Consider the following 20,251-nt stretch of genomic DNA (forward strand, 5'->3'; position numbering starts at 1 on the left):
ATATTGAAAAAACAGGAAATGTGAAAAAAATTCAAAATGTAACTTATGTGCAGCAGTGATTCTATACTGGCAGGGACTGTGATTAAATAATATTGTGAATAACAGCTTGCTTTTTATTCTTTCACACACACACACACCCTCACACACGCATTTAATACACATACCCCCATCTTTCATCAGTGTCTTTGAAGCACATGATCACACATTTATTGCATAACCGTCTCATGACGGTGGGCCACATATATTCCCACTCAGTGAGGTGATCTTTTACTGTCAAATAAGGGCCATTTAAAGAGTCCTTGTCTCCAGGTAGTACTTTGTCTAACTCAATAAACCGATCACAGGCATTACTAAACAAATTCTTGTAAGAATTCACAAACTGTAGCCCTATGACAGAGCAGTTAAAGCAGAACTAATCAATAGCTCAAAGGTTGAGCTGAGTAAATTCTCCTGTGTTTAGTACCTGCGTCGTTCGGCAGGGTACTGACCCTGGCCATAGCAAGAGGAGCCTGTGTCTTAAACCACTGCCTCAGCTCTGCTTTAACATAGTCTGACACCAGGGCATTTGAAAGGATTTAAAACTACTGCAGGTGAGGGGAATTTTTCCATTCTCATGTTATCTTTATAACATACAGGTAAATAGATTTATCAAAAGATAGCTTTGTTTACTGTTTGTTACTAACCCCCTCCCCCTTGGCAACACCTTTATAACATCTGTTATATAGGCAAGCAAAAGCGTTTGTGTACTTAATGGACTCTTCTATTGTCTTTTACTGTTCTTCCTTTTTAATTACACGAGTGTCATATTGCCATGAATAGAAACTCAACCGAAAACTGGCTTTGCTCTGATAACCTGTAGGAACCAAAAAAGGCTTTAAAAGGTTGATTTAATCAACCCCAAAATAAATTTCTTCAGGTTATCAAAATACATTTTAAAAAACATTTACATATTACATTCTCTCTTTTAGTCGTAAGAATGCTCTTGCATGATTTTAGGCTTTGTCTTTCCCCATTAAGTTTTAGACATGACCAACATTTAGAACTGACAAAGCCAGGGAGTCAAAAAATTCAGTGAGCTATTGGAGGTCATAAACATTAAATAATGCTGTTAAAATTGATTTCTTTCTCCCACCATGTGAACAGAGCTTTTTGTTTCAAAACCTGCTCATAGCCAGTTGGAGGTGAACTATCACAGCTAATGACTTGTGTTTGGGCACCCAAGCTTGCCAAGACATCATGCTTCTCTTCTCTGTAGGAATCAAGATTATTACGTTTCTATAAATGTCAGAACAACAACGTTTTTGGTCCAGAATACATTTCTTCAATAACAAATATGCTACTGGTTAAATCTGGAACGTGGTAAAGGTAAACATTTCTTTCAAGATGACAGAATCGTTGAGATTTTTGCCTCCAGGTGAATCTATACTTCTCCTCTTTTTTTCTGTGGGGTAACAAAATGAGCAGTGAGCCATGCTCACTCGTGAGTCCTGGACCACTGAATTGTAAAGCTCTCTGTCCTCAGCAGGATGAAGTTTTCAGGGTGTGTGTGGTCTTTGGGACTCCTCTTCCTGCTCTCCACAGTCCAGGCAGCCCACGATATCTGCAATGCCAAGCCAAAAGACCTACCCTTGGGGCCCATGTGTGTCTATCGCAGCCCCGAACCTGATGAAGATGTGTCAGCTCCAACAGAAAAACCTGAGAAGATTCCAGAGGCCACGAACCCTCGGGTGTGGGAACTGTCTAAAGCCAACAGTCGCTTTGCCCTCTCCCTCTTCAAGCAGCTCGCTCAGGGAAAGAAACAGGAGGAAAACATTTTTATGTCTCCAATCAGTATCTCCACAGCCTTTGCCATGACAAAGCTGGGAGCATGTAACACTACACTGGAACAGCTCATGAAAGTAAGCTGTCAAATCAGGCATATGTTAATAATTACCCTCTTTCTCTATCTCATCAAGTGTCCAAACTGTGTCTTAATTTTGGTTTCTTTTCTCCTCTGTAGGTTTTTGAGTTTGACACAATAAAAGAGAAAACCTCAGACCAGGTTCATTTTTTCTTTGCGAAGCTCAACTGTCGCCTGTATCGCAAGAAAGACAAGACCACAGAACTGGTCTCAGCTAATCGTCTGTTTGGAGAAAAGTCTTTGTATTTCAACGAAACCTATCAGAATATCAGTGAACTCGTGTATGGGGCTAAACTGATGCCTCTAAATTTTCAGGTCATTCTCTTTAATGCATATACTCTTTCTAATTAAATGATCTGTGGCCAACTTTTTTTCTTCTTCCTCTTTTTTTTTTTTAAATCTAACTCATTGTCTTCAAATCCAGTCTTGGTTCCCTCTTTCAGGAGAAGCCAGAATTGTCACGCATGACTATCAATGAATGGATTTCTGACAAAACAGAGAACAGAATAAAGGACACTTTGCCACAGGGCTCAATAGACTCCACCACTATCTTGGTTTTGGTCAACACCATCTATTTTAAGGTGAGGAGAGGAAGAATGGAAGTCAGAAGTTTCATTTAGTTTAACCCCTTATGTGCCAATAGAAAATGTTTGTTATTTGCATTGTTACAGGGTCAGTGGAAAAATAAATTTGATAAGCAAGATGTCTTGCCGTTAAGCTTTCACATTAGTGAGAGTCAGAAATGCCAGGTGCCCATGATGTACCAGGAGACCAAATTCAAGTACGGCCGATTTCCCGAGGACAAAGTCAAAGTGTTAGAGATGCCCTACAGAGGGGAAGACATAACTATGGTCCTAATCCTACCCACTGATGAAACCCCCCTGTCTGAGGTACGTATTTAATGCAACACGTCATCCAAAGTCGTGCGCAGCTGCATGCTGAGGTGGTCTTCCAGCATTAACATGTGTTCTGTTGTCTTACGTTTTTGCATCGAGGTGGAAGCCAATCTGGACCTGAACAAACTCACCGGGTGGTTGGATGCTATGAAGGAGACTACAGTGGCAGTGCAAATCCCACGCTTCCGCATTGAGGACAGCTTCAGTCTGAAAGAGAAGCTGCAGGCTATGGGACTTGAGGACCTCTTCAGCCCAGAACGGGCCAGTCTCCCGGGTATGACTGGTTGCTTTTTTTTTTTAATTTACAGTAAACGTGACCATTCATTATGATCCAGTTCTTAAGCTACACCGTGTGTGTTGCAGCTATATGACTTTTGTGTTTTTGAACCAATGCATTTCAGGTATGGTCGCTGATGACGGAAATGGGCTCTTCATCTCAGACGCCTTCCATAAAGCCTTCCTAGAGGTATGGGATTCAATGCTAGGAAAATAGTCTTAGTGGCCTTTTTTAATTACTTCGTAAAGTTCAGCTAGAATTTTTCCTTACCATGGCAACAGTTGTGTTTATTGGTATGTGGATACATAAACTGAAATTTGTTAATATTTGCGGATAAAAATTAAGTAAAATTAAGTAAATTAAGTACTAAAAAGCAGTAAGATAAAATGATCATCTACTGTAACAGTTATCCTATTTAGATTTTTGTTCTGTTTTACAATCATTGCCATGGTAGTGTAAATACATTATTTTGGTGATTCTGAAGCTGGATAAAACATTATGGGAAAAAAAATCGTTCGGCAGGTGAATGAAGAGGGCAGTGAGGCTGCAGCAGCCACAGCTGTGGTGGCACTCGGTCGTTCCTTTAACTTTAACCGGGAGAATTTTATAGCCAATCGGCCTTTCCTCCTGCTCATCCGAGAATCCACCATCAACGCCATGATCTTCACCGGCCGTGTCTCCAACCCCTGCGAGAGCAGCTAATGAAAGACAGCCTGGAGAGAGAGAAAGACAGAGCAAATACCTCATCTACTGATTGGATGATACTACCAAGTTTGCTCACTTCCCCATTCAGAATAATGAAATAAAGAGTTCAACATCAAGCGTGTTAATAGTTGTCTGCAGTTGTATATTGAAATGAGAGACGCGTCATCAGGTAGCATATTTTATATTGTTTACGAGAAAAAAAAATCACTTCAAATAATCAAATTATTCCTGAAAAAAAGTGATCAAAAATGATCAGCAGCTATTTCAAATAAAATATGTTGACAGAATGCAAGGATAAAACAGGTTTATTAGAAATTTTGGGTTTAGCAGTATCACACAGTCTGGGCTTTTTTATAATTCAACATTAATAGAGCAAAACAACAAATCCTTCACAGTAACACTTAAAGTGCTTCAGTAGGAGAATGGACATGATGACACTATCTGCTAATGGCGGGGTGGAAAAAGACATAGTGGTTTGTTGTGAAACTATTCACATTATCATAAAGTAAATGCCATCAATCTAACAAATTATGACTTCACACCTAAATCTGTACCTTTACCATTAAATGGGTAAAATAAAAGTATCCTCTGGAACGGAATAGAAACCGTTATCAATTTATTAACTTCCAATAGTTTTATATATATATATATATAATTTCTTTTGATAAGACACAGTTTTGTCTTGACCCCTCTGAAACAATACATCTGTAATTTCAATAAATATTTTGGCTTACAGTTTAATCACTAATGAGTAACTAATGTCAATCATCCTAATATGTAATTAAAATTTCTCCATAAAATATCTATTTGAACATATGCAATCTTGTGTTTAAGAAAGAAAAAAAAACACAGAAGAGTAAGAAGAAAAATATAGAACTTGTTTTTGAAGATAAGGTTTAAAGTAAAGTGATCATGTTCTGACAAGACACACACAGAAATCATTTTACAAGCTATATTGCTTCAGCAAGATTGACAAGAGTAAGATTAATGGTAAATGTCAATATTTTGGCATATACTGGTGCAAAATCAAATGACTTAAAAATTCTTAATTAAAAAAGGGTGTTTGGCCATCACAATTTTGAACGAAGACAAATGTGTATATTGACATGTAACAGTTGGACTGAAGTTTAACATTCTTTTGTAATGACACTGTGAAAATGCACAGAATTTCATTTACAACACAAACTAATCCAGTATTGAAGAAAGAAATCAACCAGGACAACTTCTTTTCATTTTTTTAGCTGTTGCAACACAGGTTTGTTTCACACATTTAAACTGTCGCTGTGGATTTTCTTTGAATTCCGGTGTTTGTTAGATACTTCCAAACAAATTGTCTTTCATCAATCTTTGACAAGCCATGTTAGAGCAAAGCATTGTTTAGCACTGATATTCAGTGTTTCATAGAAGTACTAAACAGTTTTCAGCTTTCAGACAAATACTAAACAGTTTTGCAGAAAAATTTACTGCAGTCTGAGGAAAATGGAATTGCTGTGGAGTATCAAAGCACTATTCAACTCCGTTTTAAAATCAAATCTCTTAAATCATATTAGCATACATCAGCATTATATTATGTTCTGTGGTAAGCTTACCTTTGCCCCCCCCCCTCCAATAATCCTTTAAAACAATATCACCTATGTTCTCAAGCAGTCAATCTTAGGCCTCTTCTGCAGTTGCCATAATAAACGGAGCAAAGCCATATTCATCATAATGCTTTGATTTGTAATTTAGAGCATTATTTCCATATCCCTCTCACTCAGAGCATGCTGGGAACTGTATTTCTCTACTGAATGGACACAGTACCCCTGATACATACTCCGCACATTGGGGGCTAGAACTTCGATTGCAGGCTGTGACGATGCCATGACTAATTTGCTGGGGCATGCAAAGAGATTTTACCCGAAAGATGAAAACTGTAAGTTCTTCCTCTTTTTGACTGAAGGCGTGTACGAATCCCACTCTTCTGATCTGAAATGTTCTGAGTAAATATTGAGGGATTTGGAAGTCTGGTTTACATTTAGGGCTGTACAGTGTTCATATGGTTTAGTATTTGCAGGTTTTATCGTGACTGTTCTACCTGTTTTAAACACAGACAGCTTGTTCAGTCAGCGTCTGTTGTTGAGTATTGACACAATTTGAATAACCGTATTTACACTGTAACAATAATTTTTTTCTCATCTGATGTGGAATTAAAGCTTTTAGAGCAGAAAATCTAAAATCATTTTTACTAAAATAATTTAAAAAAAAAAGAAAAAAAAAAGATAAAGTATAATGGTTTTTTGTCCACTCAAATACAGAGAAAACCAGACCGGACAGATATGCAAGATGGGAAATCTGCTTGACAAAGTTATTATTCCCCCCCAAAAAATCTGATCTTTTTTTTTTTAACACTAAAAAACTGTGCTGTACAGTGAATGGAATGACTCATTTCATACACGGACACAGATCCCTGGCTAGATCCATCCGCACAAATCCATGACTGACAGACTCCATTCCCCCAAACAGAGATATGCATGACGAAAAAACCCCAACCACCTCATTCCAGACAGCATTCACAATATATGCCTGGGTCCTGCACACAAGGCCAGTTGTAACATATGCATGAGGACCACAAACAAAAACTCTTCTAAATGTGTGGGTTTTTTTTTTTTTTTTCCTTCGAGAATATATCAGACTATGATTATGATGTTGGATTTCTGACAAAACTCTCTTGACTTTAACAATCTTAAAAGGTGTATTCGTGAAGTTACTCTGGAAATTGGAACAAACAAAAACAAAAACAAAAACAAACACCTTACAAGACATGGTCAGCATGCTGTCATGGACTCATGACTTATACACAGAAATTACACAATTCTATAATAGTGTTCCATTGTTCCTGCTTTTGTGGTATTATTTACATTAAAGGAAATGTTACTTTTTTTTTTCTTTTCTTTTTTTTTGCTGCATTTGTGAAATATAACTATCTGAAAGACCTGTAAAAGCTTAATCCAGAGATGTTCCAGATAAGAAGAGCTGAGTAAAAAGAGTAAACATAAAAACGAGAGTTTGAGGTTTCCTGATATTTGTAAATATTGACCTGTTGACCTTTGTGGACTGAGGTGTGTAGCAGTAAAAAGTTCTGACCTGTATTGATACTAAGTGAGTTCTGAGAAAACTCTGGAAATATCAGTAGCTGTATTTCACTTGCATTCACCCATTCATAGAAAAAAAACCCAAAACAAAACAAAACAGAACAGAACAGAACAAAACAAAACACATCCATGTGTGATTCACAGCTCAGTAAAAATCAACTACTGATTGACAGCTTTTTTTTTTTCTTATTTTGCTGCTCTACCAAAGCATTCTTAATTTTTTTTTATCATTATATAGATACTGTCTCTTTATAGTTTGTACAAATACAAATTTGTTTAAATATGCATAAGTGACCTACTTATAGCTATACAAATATCCTTTTAAAAAAAAGTTTCTCTCTCTCTCTCTCCCTTAAGTGCCTGATGGAATCTCTCTCGGGTTTTTTTTCCCATTTGTGGGAAGAATAAGACGCTCTACAGTACATTTCTGATCCTTTGGTTACCATGAGCCTTTTACCTATTGATTCATATCATAGCACCAGCTTAAACATTTTCCCATCAGCAAAATGAAAAAAAAAAAAAAAGACAGACAGAAAGAAAGAAAGACAAAACAAAACACTTGACCTGGAGGTAAAGTGCCTTTCATCTGATGATGGGAAACAATAATCTCAATCGTTCCGTGGCATTTCAGCACTTCTCAGTACAGAAGTCAGTTCGTTTTTTGTTTTTTTTTTTCCCCATCCACAGCCACCGATGGCCATTTCTGAGTCCTGCTTTTGGTTCATATCTTTGCCTCCCCGACCCCCGACCCCCTCCCTTCCCCAAAACATCCTTGACGTTCTTGGACATGCTGCGAAAAAAAAGGACAAGGGATTAACCCTCGAAAAACAACGTGACCCCCCCCCCCCGCTCTAACAGTCCAGAAGACGGTACACTGAGAGAGCAATATAACGCATTCAAAAAGACTTAATGAAGCCTTCCTTGAACAAATCAGTTACATACATATATGTTAAAAAAAAAAAAAAAAAAGAAGTAGTAGTTAAAACATATCAAAAGAAGAAAATAATGAAAAGAAAAGAAAAAGAAAAAAACCAAAACAAACCAGATAATCAGCTGAGTGCATCTGCCAATCTGCGTGGTACAGATCTGTATTGCGTAGTGATGTGTGAGAGGTAACGGAGCTGTTTTTGTAGCTTATCTGAGGTTGAAGACTTTCCTGTTTTCTATATTACTGAAAAATTCGCTAATTTTCAGCAGCTGTGTTTTTTTTTTTTCTGAAATCGGAAAAAAGGCATTGAAGGAGACGTTCAACATGCGAACAATCATTTACGAATTCCTTGTGTACAACTTCCTTTTTTAGAGCGTGCCAATATTATGTGAGCATTTCAATTGATATCATAGAATCACTGAGTCCCAAGGCATTGTTCTCTATACCTGTCAGGTAAAATATAGTCAGGTTTTTTCATAATTCATTACACAGACCTTTTTCAATTATGTGTATGTTTTTGTACAGTTTATGATAGGCCAGATTGGCACATAGTATCAAACGAATACATGAAGAATCTGATGCTTCAGATGACCTGAGGAGCTCTACAAGACTCAACCTGTTCTCCTATTCATCTAATCTCTGGGATATTGCAGCTGAAGCATCTTAAACCCAGATTTAAATTCTTAAGATTGTCTCAAGGCAAAGCAACAGAGAACTTCCGTTCTCTTATGTTTGTAATTCAACAACTGGCACAGAGAAATTTGGCAATTTTAAACACAATGTGACCAAATTATAACTTATTTTGAAACGTTTTTGTTTTGACCTGAATTCTGTAGCTCTACTGTAAGTAATACAAAAATATTTAAAAACAAAAAAAAAAAAAACCCAAAAAAACAAAACTGTAACAAATATAAAAGACAGGAAAGGCAAATTAAAAACAAATCACTGCATCCAGTGGTATGTGAGGTTGTTGGAGTGTGATAAATCTTCATTTTGTTATTTCCCAGTCTGTATGGTGAAGGTAGATGCGGTTTAAAGCAGAAATACCATTTATAAATAGCTATGTCATACAAATGTCTCTTCGTAAATTGTTTGTGGCATTTTTGTTTGTTTGTTTGTTTTTGTTTACATTTCATGTTTGCTAGGATTTTTTTTTAAAAAAGAGGGTTAAAAAAATGACATCCATCCGTTTAGTAATCAGCCAAAGTAGATCTGAGCAGATCCTCCCTTTTCCCATCCATCCCCCACAAACAGCAGCGTTACCAGTAGCCAACACCCGGGGCGGGGAAATGTCAACAAAACATCCAACATCTGCGTCGCCGCTCCACTTTCTCTTTCTCTCATTCAGGTTTTATATGTGGTCAGCAGGAAAGCAGGTGACCGAGAGCGCTCCAGGGATCCCTGCTTTTCCCGCCCTGCGCCCCAATGCCCTCCGCAACCCCCTTCGACGCACCTGCGATTCCCCACCTTTCAATCAGGCCCCGTCGTAGAGACAGAGGCCTGGACTCCTTCTCCAAAAGACGACCCTCCTCCACCGCTTCCGCCACCGTTCCCTTCCGCTGCCTCCTCCTGAGTGGGCGACTCATCCTCGTTTTGGCCTCCGCGGGAGGTGACGGTGGTGGTCTCCGGGGAGGCGCTGAGGGACACCTCCTGAGGAGCGCAGCCCGGATGGTTCTTGCGGAAGTGTTGGTTGAGTATGGCCTGGAAGGGGAAGCTTTTTCCGCAGACGTGGCAGTGGAAAGGCTTGTTGCCCGTGTGCTTGCGGATGTGGTACTCCAGCTGGTCCTTGCGTGTGTACTTTTTGCCGCAGATGCGGCACACGAACGGGGTGATGCCCATGTGAAGCCGCATGTGGCGGTCCAGGCTGCCCTTCTGGTTGAAAGACTTGCAGCAGTAGATGCAGGTGAGTCGCGGGTTATAACGGAACCAGCGATCACCTACCTGTTCACGCAGGTATTCCTCATACCCGCCCATGTCAAACACCGCCTGCTCTTCCCCCTGCGGAGGGAATTCAGCGTTAAGTTCTACGACTAACGCAACACTTCATTTGTGTTTACAAGTTCCTGGAATGTAAACATCCTCTTTTTGAGAAATCTGACCACGTGTGGATACAGAGGAGGAAGTGAAACACTAAAGTTTTAGTTTACAAGTTGTCAGGTCAAATGAGGAAGAACCAGCGTGTCTTACATCCAGTTCATTTGCTTAGGGACACTTAATGTAATTTACGTTTGGCTGAAAACAACAACTGAACACTACTCACCCTGCCTATAATATAAAGCAAGCACAATGCATTCTATATTAGACTCGCAGACTGCTTCTACCCATAAGTTAAATAAAAAAAAACAGCTGGAGGCAATGAGAGTATGTTTGTGCCACAGGAGCCTGCATTGAATGAATTTTCCACTCCAAAATTTTCAAGCCAATCAAGTCATCACATGCCAATCCGAAGCGCAGCAGGCTGTATATTTTGACATCTCACAGAAAAACACATAGACCGGTAAAACTACAGTCTCCCCACACAGATCATGCCATAGAGTGAACACTCTGAAAACAATCTATTTGTTAAGCATATGTTTACTAGAGTTGCAACACATTTGTGTGGATAAAAGTCCATTAAAAATTGGAGACCAACAGTAGTATTATATATTGATTTTAAACTGTTAAATGGAAACTTACAATGCAAACTTGGGTTACAGTTTGCAGTGACACTACTTGTTTGAGCGATTTTGGCATTAAACCCTTGCTCACAGGCTCCTGAGGATAGTGTGACTCCATACAACCGCATAGTCAGCTAAAGGTGATAATGCAAACATGTCAAAACTCAGTTAGTAATACCATTAGAACGCATCAAACAACCATCCAATGAAAGCGTATTTATATTAATATGCAAATGAACACTACACCAATACAAAACATAACTCAGAGTGCAAGCAAAAAACAACAATGTGGTTCCCCGCTCTAGTTCAGCCCAAGAGAGGCGGAGTGTGATTTACTGTATCTGTGACGTACGTTGGAGGGTGTGTGTGTGTGTAATCTTACCTGTGAGGTGGGATGTCTCTGATCATCTACTCTCCCTGGAGACTCACTCTTGGCTCTCTGTCGCTCTGCTATCACAACCACGCTGCCTGTCGGGCTGAACCTGACAAACAGAGACAATATACTCAATGTAGCCAATCAACCTTAACTAGCTAATCTGCCTATCTGAAAACTACCATTCTGTAGGCTTTTCATTCTTGCCCAAAATTAATTTCATTTCCAGCTTATTGAATGCACCTTAGGACCATAATGATAAGAAACAGTGGTGTTTAATTAGAGCTTAAGAGCACAAGCCCACATATCCCATACCTCTTTGGGAGGGTCAAAAACTGTTTCTTTAGAAAGCAAGAAAACAAACAACTTTTTCTGTTGATGGAGGGATTCAGAGGGGCAAGACTAATGACTCAGACTTTAAATGTAGTAATTACTATTCTTGAACTTCTAGTAACTTCCGCACACCTTTCTGTCTCACTGAAGCTGCTTGAGGGCTGGGAGCTCTTGGTTCCAGAAGCTCCGGTGACGAAGCCCTCCTGTATGAGCGTGCTACGACCTGAGGTGTCAATCACCATAGTAGGCCCCTCCTCTGCCCCGCTCCCCTCCTCTGCGGACGCCTGTGTTTCCGCCCCCATCCACTCCTCTAACCTCTCCGTCTTGATCCGAAGCCCATCCACCACTCGTACGGGTTCCTCGGCTCCTCTCTCCGGCTCCGGCCCGGTCTCCACGTACCACTGTCCAGCCCGGTTGATGCGCAGAATGGGTTCCTTCCCTGACGCTACCCCTTCGGAACCTAGCCCGCTATGCTCCACAATCTGAGGGCTCATGGACTCTCCTGGTGGACTAACCTCACGGACTTCCCTCACATCCCGCATGTCAATCACTCCTCCAGTGTTACCATGGGGACCAATCAGCCTGGGACTGCTGTGTCTTGGGCTGAGAGAGCGTGGACCTCCTATAACTCCTGCTCCTCCTCTTCCAGATTCTATGGTCCGACCCACTCCTCGATGACTCCCTATCTCCTCTTCCATATCCGCTAAGCTAATTTTAAAATGGATTCCCTCCAGAATCTGGGTGCAGCGGTCAATAATATGCTGCATTTGTAGAAAGCTAGCTGCCGTCAGGTAGCTGATAATGTCGGCCAGCTGCAAACAGAGGCGCCCAGTGTAGCAAAAGGAGAGCAACTGCTCGAACACAGAGGGGTTTCGAATCACAGAGATGGACACTGTACTCATCTCGCTGAGTGACATGTGGTCCCTGAAATATGGAGAGCTGGCGGCCAGGACCACCTTGTGGGCGCGAAAGCTCTGGCCCTGGACGTTGACCACAATGTCGCATAGCCTGCCCTGCATCCGCAGCTGGTTCAGGTGAGAGAGAACGGAGTTGCTGAAGTCCGGGATATCAAGTTGTATGCTACCCGATCGCTCCATACGGACAGTCTTCTCAGTAACACTCAGACTGTGGAAAAAGAGAAGATAAAACATCTAAGACACGGCTTTGGAACATCGTTATAGATAAATATGTCAAATTGCGAATACGGCCAAGTGTAACAACCAACAGATGAGCAAACTTGCAAGATGAGAAAAGTTTTTCAAACTATCCCACACTGTCTGAACGCTAGCCGGAACCACAGGTTGGGGAAATCAGACACATTTCTCAATTCCACGTACCTTTTCAGTGCACTGGGACGAGCCGCACCACTCTGGCTTTCGGTTGTTAACGTTACTTTTAGCGAAGGCTACAAGCTGCAGTACGGCACCAAAACAGTTGCTAGCTTCTTAACGAGCGAACTTGACAGGTTCTCTTGCATAGATTAGTTGTGACTATAGCTAAATTGTGCACATTGCCTACAAAACATGAGCGTAAATGTTGATGTTTTTATATGCTAATGACCGATGAAGCTATACAACTGCAGCTGCGGCGTGGCACCATTTTCGGTTACTGTAACATACTGCAGCACGGTGATGAGCCAAAGCCTACCCGAAAAACACCCCGGCGTTGGTAGCTACAGGGAGGTGCCTTGCCAGTTCATCAAATTGTGCCAAAAAATGGACGCGACAAAATACACTGTCTAATATGTCGGACAACAAACCGTTATCAGATCACATTAAAGTTCCTAGATTTAACACGCATTTGTTATTACTTTCACTTGTCGCCCATACGTCGTAGATGTCCATTTCTCTTACCGTTCTCATACTCCCCATGTATAAAATGAGCCAATGTACAGAAACATTTGGTATTCTGGGAAGTGTTGTTCTATGCGGGGTGGTGACGTGAGACTGTCATGATAAAACTGCCATAGCGAACTATTATTCCCATAATGCATCGTAATGAAGTCAGAATAGTGGGCAAGGGACTGGTAGTTTGGTTGCATTTTTGGCTGTAGTTTTATTTAATTAATTGTTTTGTATTCGTCTTTATTTTTTAAATCTTATTTATTGGAAAGATGGTGTAGTTGTAAAGACAAATTTTAAAACTAAAATGAACAGCTGTAGAACTACATCTAATTTACATTCGTCTAGTGAGGACAGTTGAAAAGAAAATTACTCTTAACTAGGTTACTGTTGTGCCTTGTACTAGGAGCAATGATCTGCACCTAAAAATTGTCTGTAAATATTTGTGATTTGTGGTGAAGTTTAAAAACTCTCTGAATATCAGGTTGTAGTTTTGTGCTCTGTATTTATTTCCCAGACAAAGCTGTGTCTTATTTCAACATGCTGTTGACAAAACGAAACAGTCGGGTGGCATGGGTAACAAACGTTCGATTAACAGTTGCCTCTAATGAAATGCGGAGTTAGCTGAGTATGTGCAGTATATATTTAAAAACTATGCAATTTCATGAAGATGTAATGCTCCAAAGCTCAACACTGCTGGAGGTCTTAAATTATCGAAGAATCTGATTATCAAGAATATTCACAGGTACCATTACAAATGTCTTTATCATTACAGTTTGCAATCTGGTATTAAGCAGGCGCTTTTAACCAAAGCGACTTACAGTAAGTGCATCATTATTATTATTGGTCATAAATTTAAGTTTGCTTCCACTTCCTAGACTGAGCTTTTCAGTGCGTGTGTTCTATTGAATTGTGTTATGTGAACCTGATGGTTCTCAGTAGGGAAACATATAATTGGTAAAACGTGTTTGAACGTTCATTCTCACCAGTTTTGTCAGAAAAACAAAAAGCGCACGCACACACACACACACACTGATTGATGCAGAAGATATGACACAAGCGTATGTGTTATATTGGTTTAAGTCCTGGAGCCTGTTGTTTTTGGATCCTCCTTGTCTTTAATACACAGCAGTTCTAACTCACTTGTGGTATTGCTTAATTTTCAGTCATTTATTTCACTGATGGTTTTATCCAAAGCAGCTTCAAGTCATTACCAATTATACACACCTCAATAGTAAACATAGAGGTACATGCCTTGCTCAGGAATACATCAGCAGTCAGTTGTTATGTTTGAGTTCTGATCCTATAACCCTCTGGCTACTATACCTTTTCCTTCATCTGTGTACCCTAACTGCCCTTACCCACAAGACTGAGGTTCTTTATGCATTGTTAATGAAACCTACTAAGGTGATGTTCTTTATCCCTGTGCACTATGTCACTGATACTGCTGGTAGAGGGAGCTTTGAAATCCACTCTCACTTTAACATTAAGCAAAACTACTTATGAACTAACACTTAATCAACAGCTTCTCTCCGAACTGATAAACAAATGTGCGAACAAGCATGTCTTCGGCAGGCATTGCATGTAATTTCATAACACAACCAGCACACACCACAACTTGTCAGTTTTTAAGGGATTCGTGTCTTGCAGGGTGTAGTCATATTTTATGGCAGCTCTGAATCCTGCTGGTTGTCCCCTAATAATTCCTCAGGGGTTACACTCAATTCACATCAAGATCATTTGTTTGCCTTTTTGAACTGATACACTCATACCATCCCTGTATGGACAACTGTAGCCAACACTGGAGCGTTAGGAATCCTGTACGAATCTCTTACCAATGCTCCTGGCATGACATCATGCATATTAACACTGATAATAAGAATAGACAAAAGTAAATCACATGTTCTAACATGAATATATTTAAACTGATCACCCTTTAAACCCTTAATTTCACAGTACAGATTGGAATGTGTTATGAACTATCAATATGTTCTACAGTTTAGTGAAACTGTCAGTCAAAATATAAGAACTTAGAGATATCATGCTTGATTAGTCGAGATGACCATTGACAATCCCATCTTTTAAACAGATAATGTGCATGGAGGGTGGTCAACAGTATTTAAAAAGGAATCATATATGTGGAGAGAAATTGAATCTGAACTAACTCAGACGTAGATCTTTACACATACTATTTACACGCTAAAAGTAACTTAAAGATCAGAAAAGACTGAAGATTCAAAAGGTGGTAAATCTGTCACTGATTATTTTAACTTACAACTACTTAATTAAAAAAAAATTACAAAAGCAGTTACAATGGTTGTCTTTTTTTATTACAATACATACACATGTATATCTTAGATGTGTACCATAAAGTCATACAATTTGATTTAAAACGTTAATGTGCATGACACAGCAACTGAAGCAGTTATACAGAAAATGCTCTTTTATTAAAAGACACTAAAAACCACTTGGACCATTGGATTTTCTTTCTGCTATTCTTTTGAAAATTTCTGCTGTCAAAAACAGCCTAAGAGCTCCTTTACTCAAATTAAATATTAACCCATATGCTTTAAACCCATGTGGAAATTTTCGGTTGCAGAGTGCTGCAGCACATCCAGCATACAATAATATTATTACATTATAAGATTAAATTCATCACTAATTCAAACCACCAGTTAGGCAGTATTGCAAGAGAAACCCACAAACAACAGCAAAAGTAAATGCAGATAGAGAAGTAATTGAGGGAAATGTCAAAGAAAAATTAAACAAGGAAACACAGCCAACTATGGAAACTGAACTGTAAGTAGAAGAATGGCCATCCAATTTTTACTCTTTGGCCACACTCAGTTCAGTCCAGTAGGTGGAGCTGTTTCATTAACAATACGAGGAGCGATCTGGAACCATTGCTTCACATCTAATACAGGTGAGTAATATACAGTGTGAGGAATTGAATTATAGCAGTAAAATATCCCTTTGCGAGTCCTTTCTGTCGGGTATTCTGTCTGTGCTGTTTATATTTTTGTCACTGTGACAGAAATTATTTTATGGATTTTTTTTCATATTCCATGTTTAATGAGTATGTTGAGTGAAAATGTGACAAGAGGAAACTGTTAAATTTTTTAAAGTCTCAGCGAGGACATCTGCAAAAAACAACGAAGTAATTAGAAATGTAATGATTAATTGCAACCTGGAGCATTATAGGTCTTCATTTTGGGCGTGCATTTTGTTCATAGCCAAAAGAGAACGGAAAGACAAATGTGAGCGTCTTTTATTGCAAATGTTTATTAACAATGACATAACTCAGAACACTGAAACAAATGTTACAACGTGCAAAGACAAACTGGGCTGCTGATTCTGCTTTGAACTGAAAACAGTTTTAATATCCTATCTGAAGAGAAAAAAAAGAGTTTTCACAGACGGGCACATGTGCTTCAAGACGTCGATAAAGTTTCCTTACAATTTAGCAATGCTAATGCTAACTCAGAACTGCTTCAGCTCTAGCTGCAAATGTCATATGTATCTTTAAGTCTGCAGCATCTAGGTTATATCTGCATGTGTGTCCATGAGTTCAGCTCAGACACTGGGTCATGTGGACACATGGTTCTGGACCTATTCATAGCCTGTATCAGGATGTCCACTTAGCCCTACGATTCCCAAAGCTTGTCCTTATGATTATCGGTTGTATCTGTTACTAGGTATCACTGAATTCGTTTCTTCTTAGAGCAAGTCATATTGCAAATGTAAAGCTATCCTTCTAGAAACAGAGAAAAGAAGAAAAATTAATCATTTAAAGACATAGTCATTGTCTCCTTCATCCAAGTAACCTCAAGTTTATTTTACTTTTTCAAAGATAAATTAATATTTGCAGCTACTGTACATGCACATTTCATTTTTTTCTACAATAACAATAACTGTTTGTCTGATGACATGTGAAACAACACAGTTTTACAAAATACATTCTGGATCGAGGGGTAGAATTTTCACTAAACCATACTGTTAAGTCAAAGAAATACATGTACCTTGTGACTGTATTTCTTTTATTTCAACAAGACAATAAAAATACGCACAAAAAAAAAGACTAGTGTCACTCTTTAATCAACACATTTTAGAGAGTGTAAGTAATACCTATGTTTGTTCCCAAAGGGCACTTTTACAACAAGTGCTGTTCTAAATAGTCCTTGGATTGAAACATTGCTCGTCTCACTGCAAGGTTGAGGAATGGTTTGATGAATAATACTGAATGATCAAGTTTGCAGTTTTCATATTAAGTGCTTCCCTACAACATGTTGTATTGAAACTGGTAAAAGTTCAGTGCTGGCAGTCCTTCCAATGTGACAGAGGAGATTCATCAAAAATAGCATAAGCACTTTCCAGTTGAGGCATGGGCTTCTTTACAAGTATAGGCAAAAGTTTCATCTCAGTTTGTTCTTTGTAGCCCTTTTGTAGTGGTATTTTTTTTTTTATACCTTTTAAGGAAGTCCTCTGAAAAGTAAGCCACTTCAGATTGATGAGACACAACATGGTTGCGTTCGCATGCACAGCAATTCACTCACTTACACAAATTACGCACTCATTCAGGCACATACATTCACTAAACAAACGGAAGAAAATGTATTTAACGCTAAGAAGCCCTTTTAAGATGACGAGGTGATATTTCCCGAAGACACAATGGTCTCTCGGGGCGAGTATTCAGGTTCCTCTTTATTGGGATGAGAAGAGTTGTCCGACTTGCTACGACTGAATTCTGCGCCGATGATCGGTCTAGAAAACTTGCCCACTGGCTGACTGCACACGTTACACAGAAGCATTTTGATAAAAGCGCGGCGCATTTCGTTGCTAGTCAGCGTGTAGATCAGTGGGTTCATGGCGGAATTTAACACTGCCAACGCTAGAAACCACTCAGCCTTGTAGAGGATGGGACACATGCGAATCTCACAGGCTACATCAAGCAGCAGGAGGATGAATAGTGGAGCCCAGCAGGCGATGAAACAGCTCAACACGATGATCACAGTTTTCAGCAATGCCATAGATTTCTCTGAACTTTTGTTGCTGCTGCGACCGTTGGACACCTTACGGAAAACCAGTTTGCGGCTCCGCGTGCGCACCAGTGCGTAAATGCGCGCGTAGAGGATGACTATAGCCATGAGGATAACGCTGAAAACCGTGGTACAGAACAGAATGTAGGTTTTGTGGTAGAGAGGCAACACCGTGGAGCAGCGGTTCATGTTTTCGATGCAATTCCATCCCATAATGGGAAGGCCCCCCAGGATGGCCGCGATGAACCAGACGGTGCTGATAAGCATAAACACACGGCACGTGTTGCCATTGTTGTGCAGCTTCATCTTCAGCATGGTTAAGTGCCGTTCAATGGCAATAGCCAAGAGACTGAAGACAGAAGCGGCTAAGGCCACAAACATGCTCCCTTCCCTGAAAAACCACTGTGTAGGTGTCAGTTTATAGGTGTTTGCCCCTGACAATAGTATGTTTGCGGTGTACACCACGCCAGCAAGCAAGTCTGACAGAGCCAAGTTCCCAATGAAGTAATACATGGGTTTGTGGAACTTCTTGGTCCTCCAGATGGTGAGTAGAACCAAAACATTCTCCAAAATGATGAAACAACACACAATGATGAAAACCACAGAGTCAGCTTTAAGTCCCGGGTCCTGCTCAACCTTTCGCAGTTTCCCTGTGAAGTTGTAGTGTCTGGCTATCAGATCTGAATACATGGAATCAGCCATGGTCCTATGCTGCCCGGGCGATTTTTGTCCCCTCTTATGCAATCCAGCTAATATTCCACTGAGGGGCGCTGGCGGACCAAGGGCAACAGATTTTCTTATCCGATGGACTCTTGATGTTTTGTCATATGCGATCACTCAAGTCAAGTGAAAATCCGTATTGTGAGAGAATGCAGTAGAGATGTCCAAGGACCACATCATGAAGTGACTGAAATGAGTAAAAAGTATGTATTATAAATAGTGTACACATATCACCCTTATCGGACACATACAGTCAGAACAATATTAGGCAGAGTGGACCATATTTAGCAACGTTATTTTTTCTACCGTATTCTTCTACGACATAGTGTGGATTAGAATAAGCGGGCGAATGAATTTAGTATATCTAAAATGAAACCTGACAACTCTGTATTCTTGAAAAAAAAGTCAAAGACGCAAAGTTTAATATGGTCATGAGCACAGCGTAAAGTAGGCTATGTATTAACAATTAAATATTGTTCAACGGCTATTTAATGCCAGAGCCAAGAGGACGGAAAATATTGCTGTTGTATATCGTATTCGTCATTGGTTAAAAATAAGTTTAAAGTGATTATTTGGAGAGTAATGCCCCTTGCCTGTGGCTAAAACATTTGTAACTTGTTTGCCTCGCTTAGCGATTTTCCAAAATCCAAACCAGACCCAAACAAAACCTCTTGTTTTTTCGAAAACTATACTTTTCATTAACCAAACATAGCCGATGTGATGTAGGAGGACAACCTGATCTTAGTTGCTGGACATGTGTTGTAATATATTGTCTTAAACCATCTAAAAACGCACTATCCGCACGTCCAGTGTAGAGCCCGCAGGAATTTTTGTAATCAAGCTGTTTATCACAGCACAGGTGGATGATCGTTCCACTGAAAGTTGGCAGTTAAGTGGATAACAGTTTCAAATGTTTTTCGAAGTAATGTCGCAACACAGCAAGAACCAACTAAAGGGTCAAAATGTGCGAGATTTGAAGTAATTAAACGCAATATAAAGTTCGAAAAGAAAAATGGGAAAACAGAGAACAATAACAAAAAAACTCATCTTACCTTCTGAATTATAAATTAACCACTGATCTCCGGTGTGTAATGTTAAGCTATATCCTCAAGTGCCAGAAGTGTTCTTTGCGTCGCATCCAACAGTAGTCTCGTGTCCTAAGGAGTCAACCTTTTCTGGAGAGGGAAAAGCGTGAGCTCCAATGAATTTCAGCCCACTGATACCCCTCCCCCTTCACTTTCATCATTTGCTCATTATTCTTGCACATTCCACGATTACAGGGCGCAAAATATAAAACGTAAGAATGCGAGGTTGCTTAAAATTAAGATGTTTAACTGTTTGTACAGTGATGTCAACATATAATCGACCTTAGTTCTAGAGTAGAGTAAATCAGTAAATCTTGATTGCGGTTTATTACATTTATAAAGATATGTAAATATGTCTTTTTTTCAGTT

At 39.6% G+C, this 20,251-nt stretch overlaps 3 protein-coding genes across 4 annotated transcripts; 1 reads left to right on the forward strand and 2 right to left on the reverse strand.

The window, feature by feature from the left end:
• Positions 1-430: 430 nt before the first annotated feature.
• Positions 431-3,899, forward strand: serpinc1 (serpin peptidase inhibitor, clade C (antithrombin), member 1). 2 transcript variants are annotated; one of them, XM_030791981.1, is made up of 8 exons: positions 431-590; positions 1,523-1,898; positions 2,000-2,215; positions 2,344-2,481; positions 2,572-2,790; positions 2,896-3,070; positions 3,198-3,262; positions 3,596-3,899. In XM_030791981.1, exons 2-8 carry the CDS (start codon positions 1,527-1,529, stop codon positions 3,773-3,775), a joined length of 1,365 nt encoding a protein of 454 aa, XP_030647841.1. In that variant the 5' UTR covers positions 431-590; positions 1,523-1,526; the 3' UTR covers positions 3,776-3,899. The 2 variants fall into 2 exon arrangements, with proteins under 2 accessions (XP_030647841.1, XP_030647842.1); XM_030791982.1 differs by having other exon boundaries at positions 1,526-1,898.
• Positions 3,900-9,055: 5,156 nt separating this feature from the next.
• zbtb37 (zinc finger and BTB domain containing 37) lies at positions 9,056-12,980 on the reverse strand. Its single transcript, XM_030791644.1, has 4 exons — positions 12,538-12,980; positions 11,333-12,325; positions 10,877-10,976; positions 9,056-9,835 (listed from the first exon to the last, which is right to left on the reverse strand). The coding sequence occupies exons 2-4, from the start codon at positions 12,295-12,297 to the stop codon at positions 9,308-9,310; spliced, it is 1,593 nt and encodes a 530-aa protein (XP_030647504.1). The 5' UTR covers positions 12,298-12,325; positions 12,538-12,980; the 3' UTR covers positions 9,056-9,307.
• A 4,695-nt stretch (positions 12,981-17,675) lies between these two features.
• Positions 17,676-18,779, reverse strand: s1pr1 (sphingosine-1-phosphate receptor 1). Its single transcript, XM_030791778.1, has one exon. It carries the CDS (start codon positions 18,777-18,779, stop codon positions 17,676-17,678), a length of 1,104 nt encoding a protein of 367 aa, XP_030647638.1.
• Between the last annotated feature and the right edge of the window lie 1,472 nt (positions 18,780-20,251).

The sequence above is a fragment of the Chanos chanos genome, chromosome 14, assembly GCF_902362185.1.
Source record: "Chanos chanos chromosome 14, fChaCha1.1, whole genome shotgun sequence".
Taxonomy (NCBI): Eukaryota; Metazoa; Chordata; class Actinopteri; order Gonorynchiformes; family Chanidae; genus Chanos; species Chanos chanos.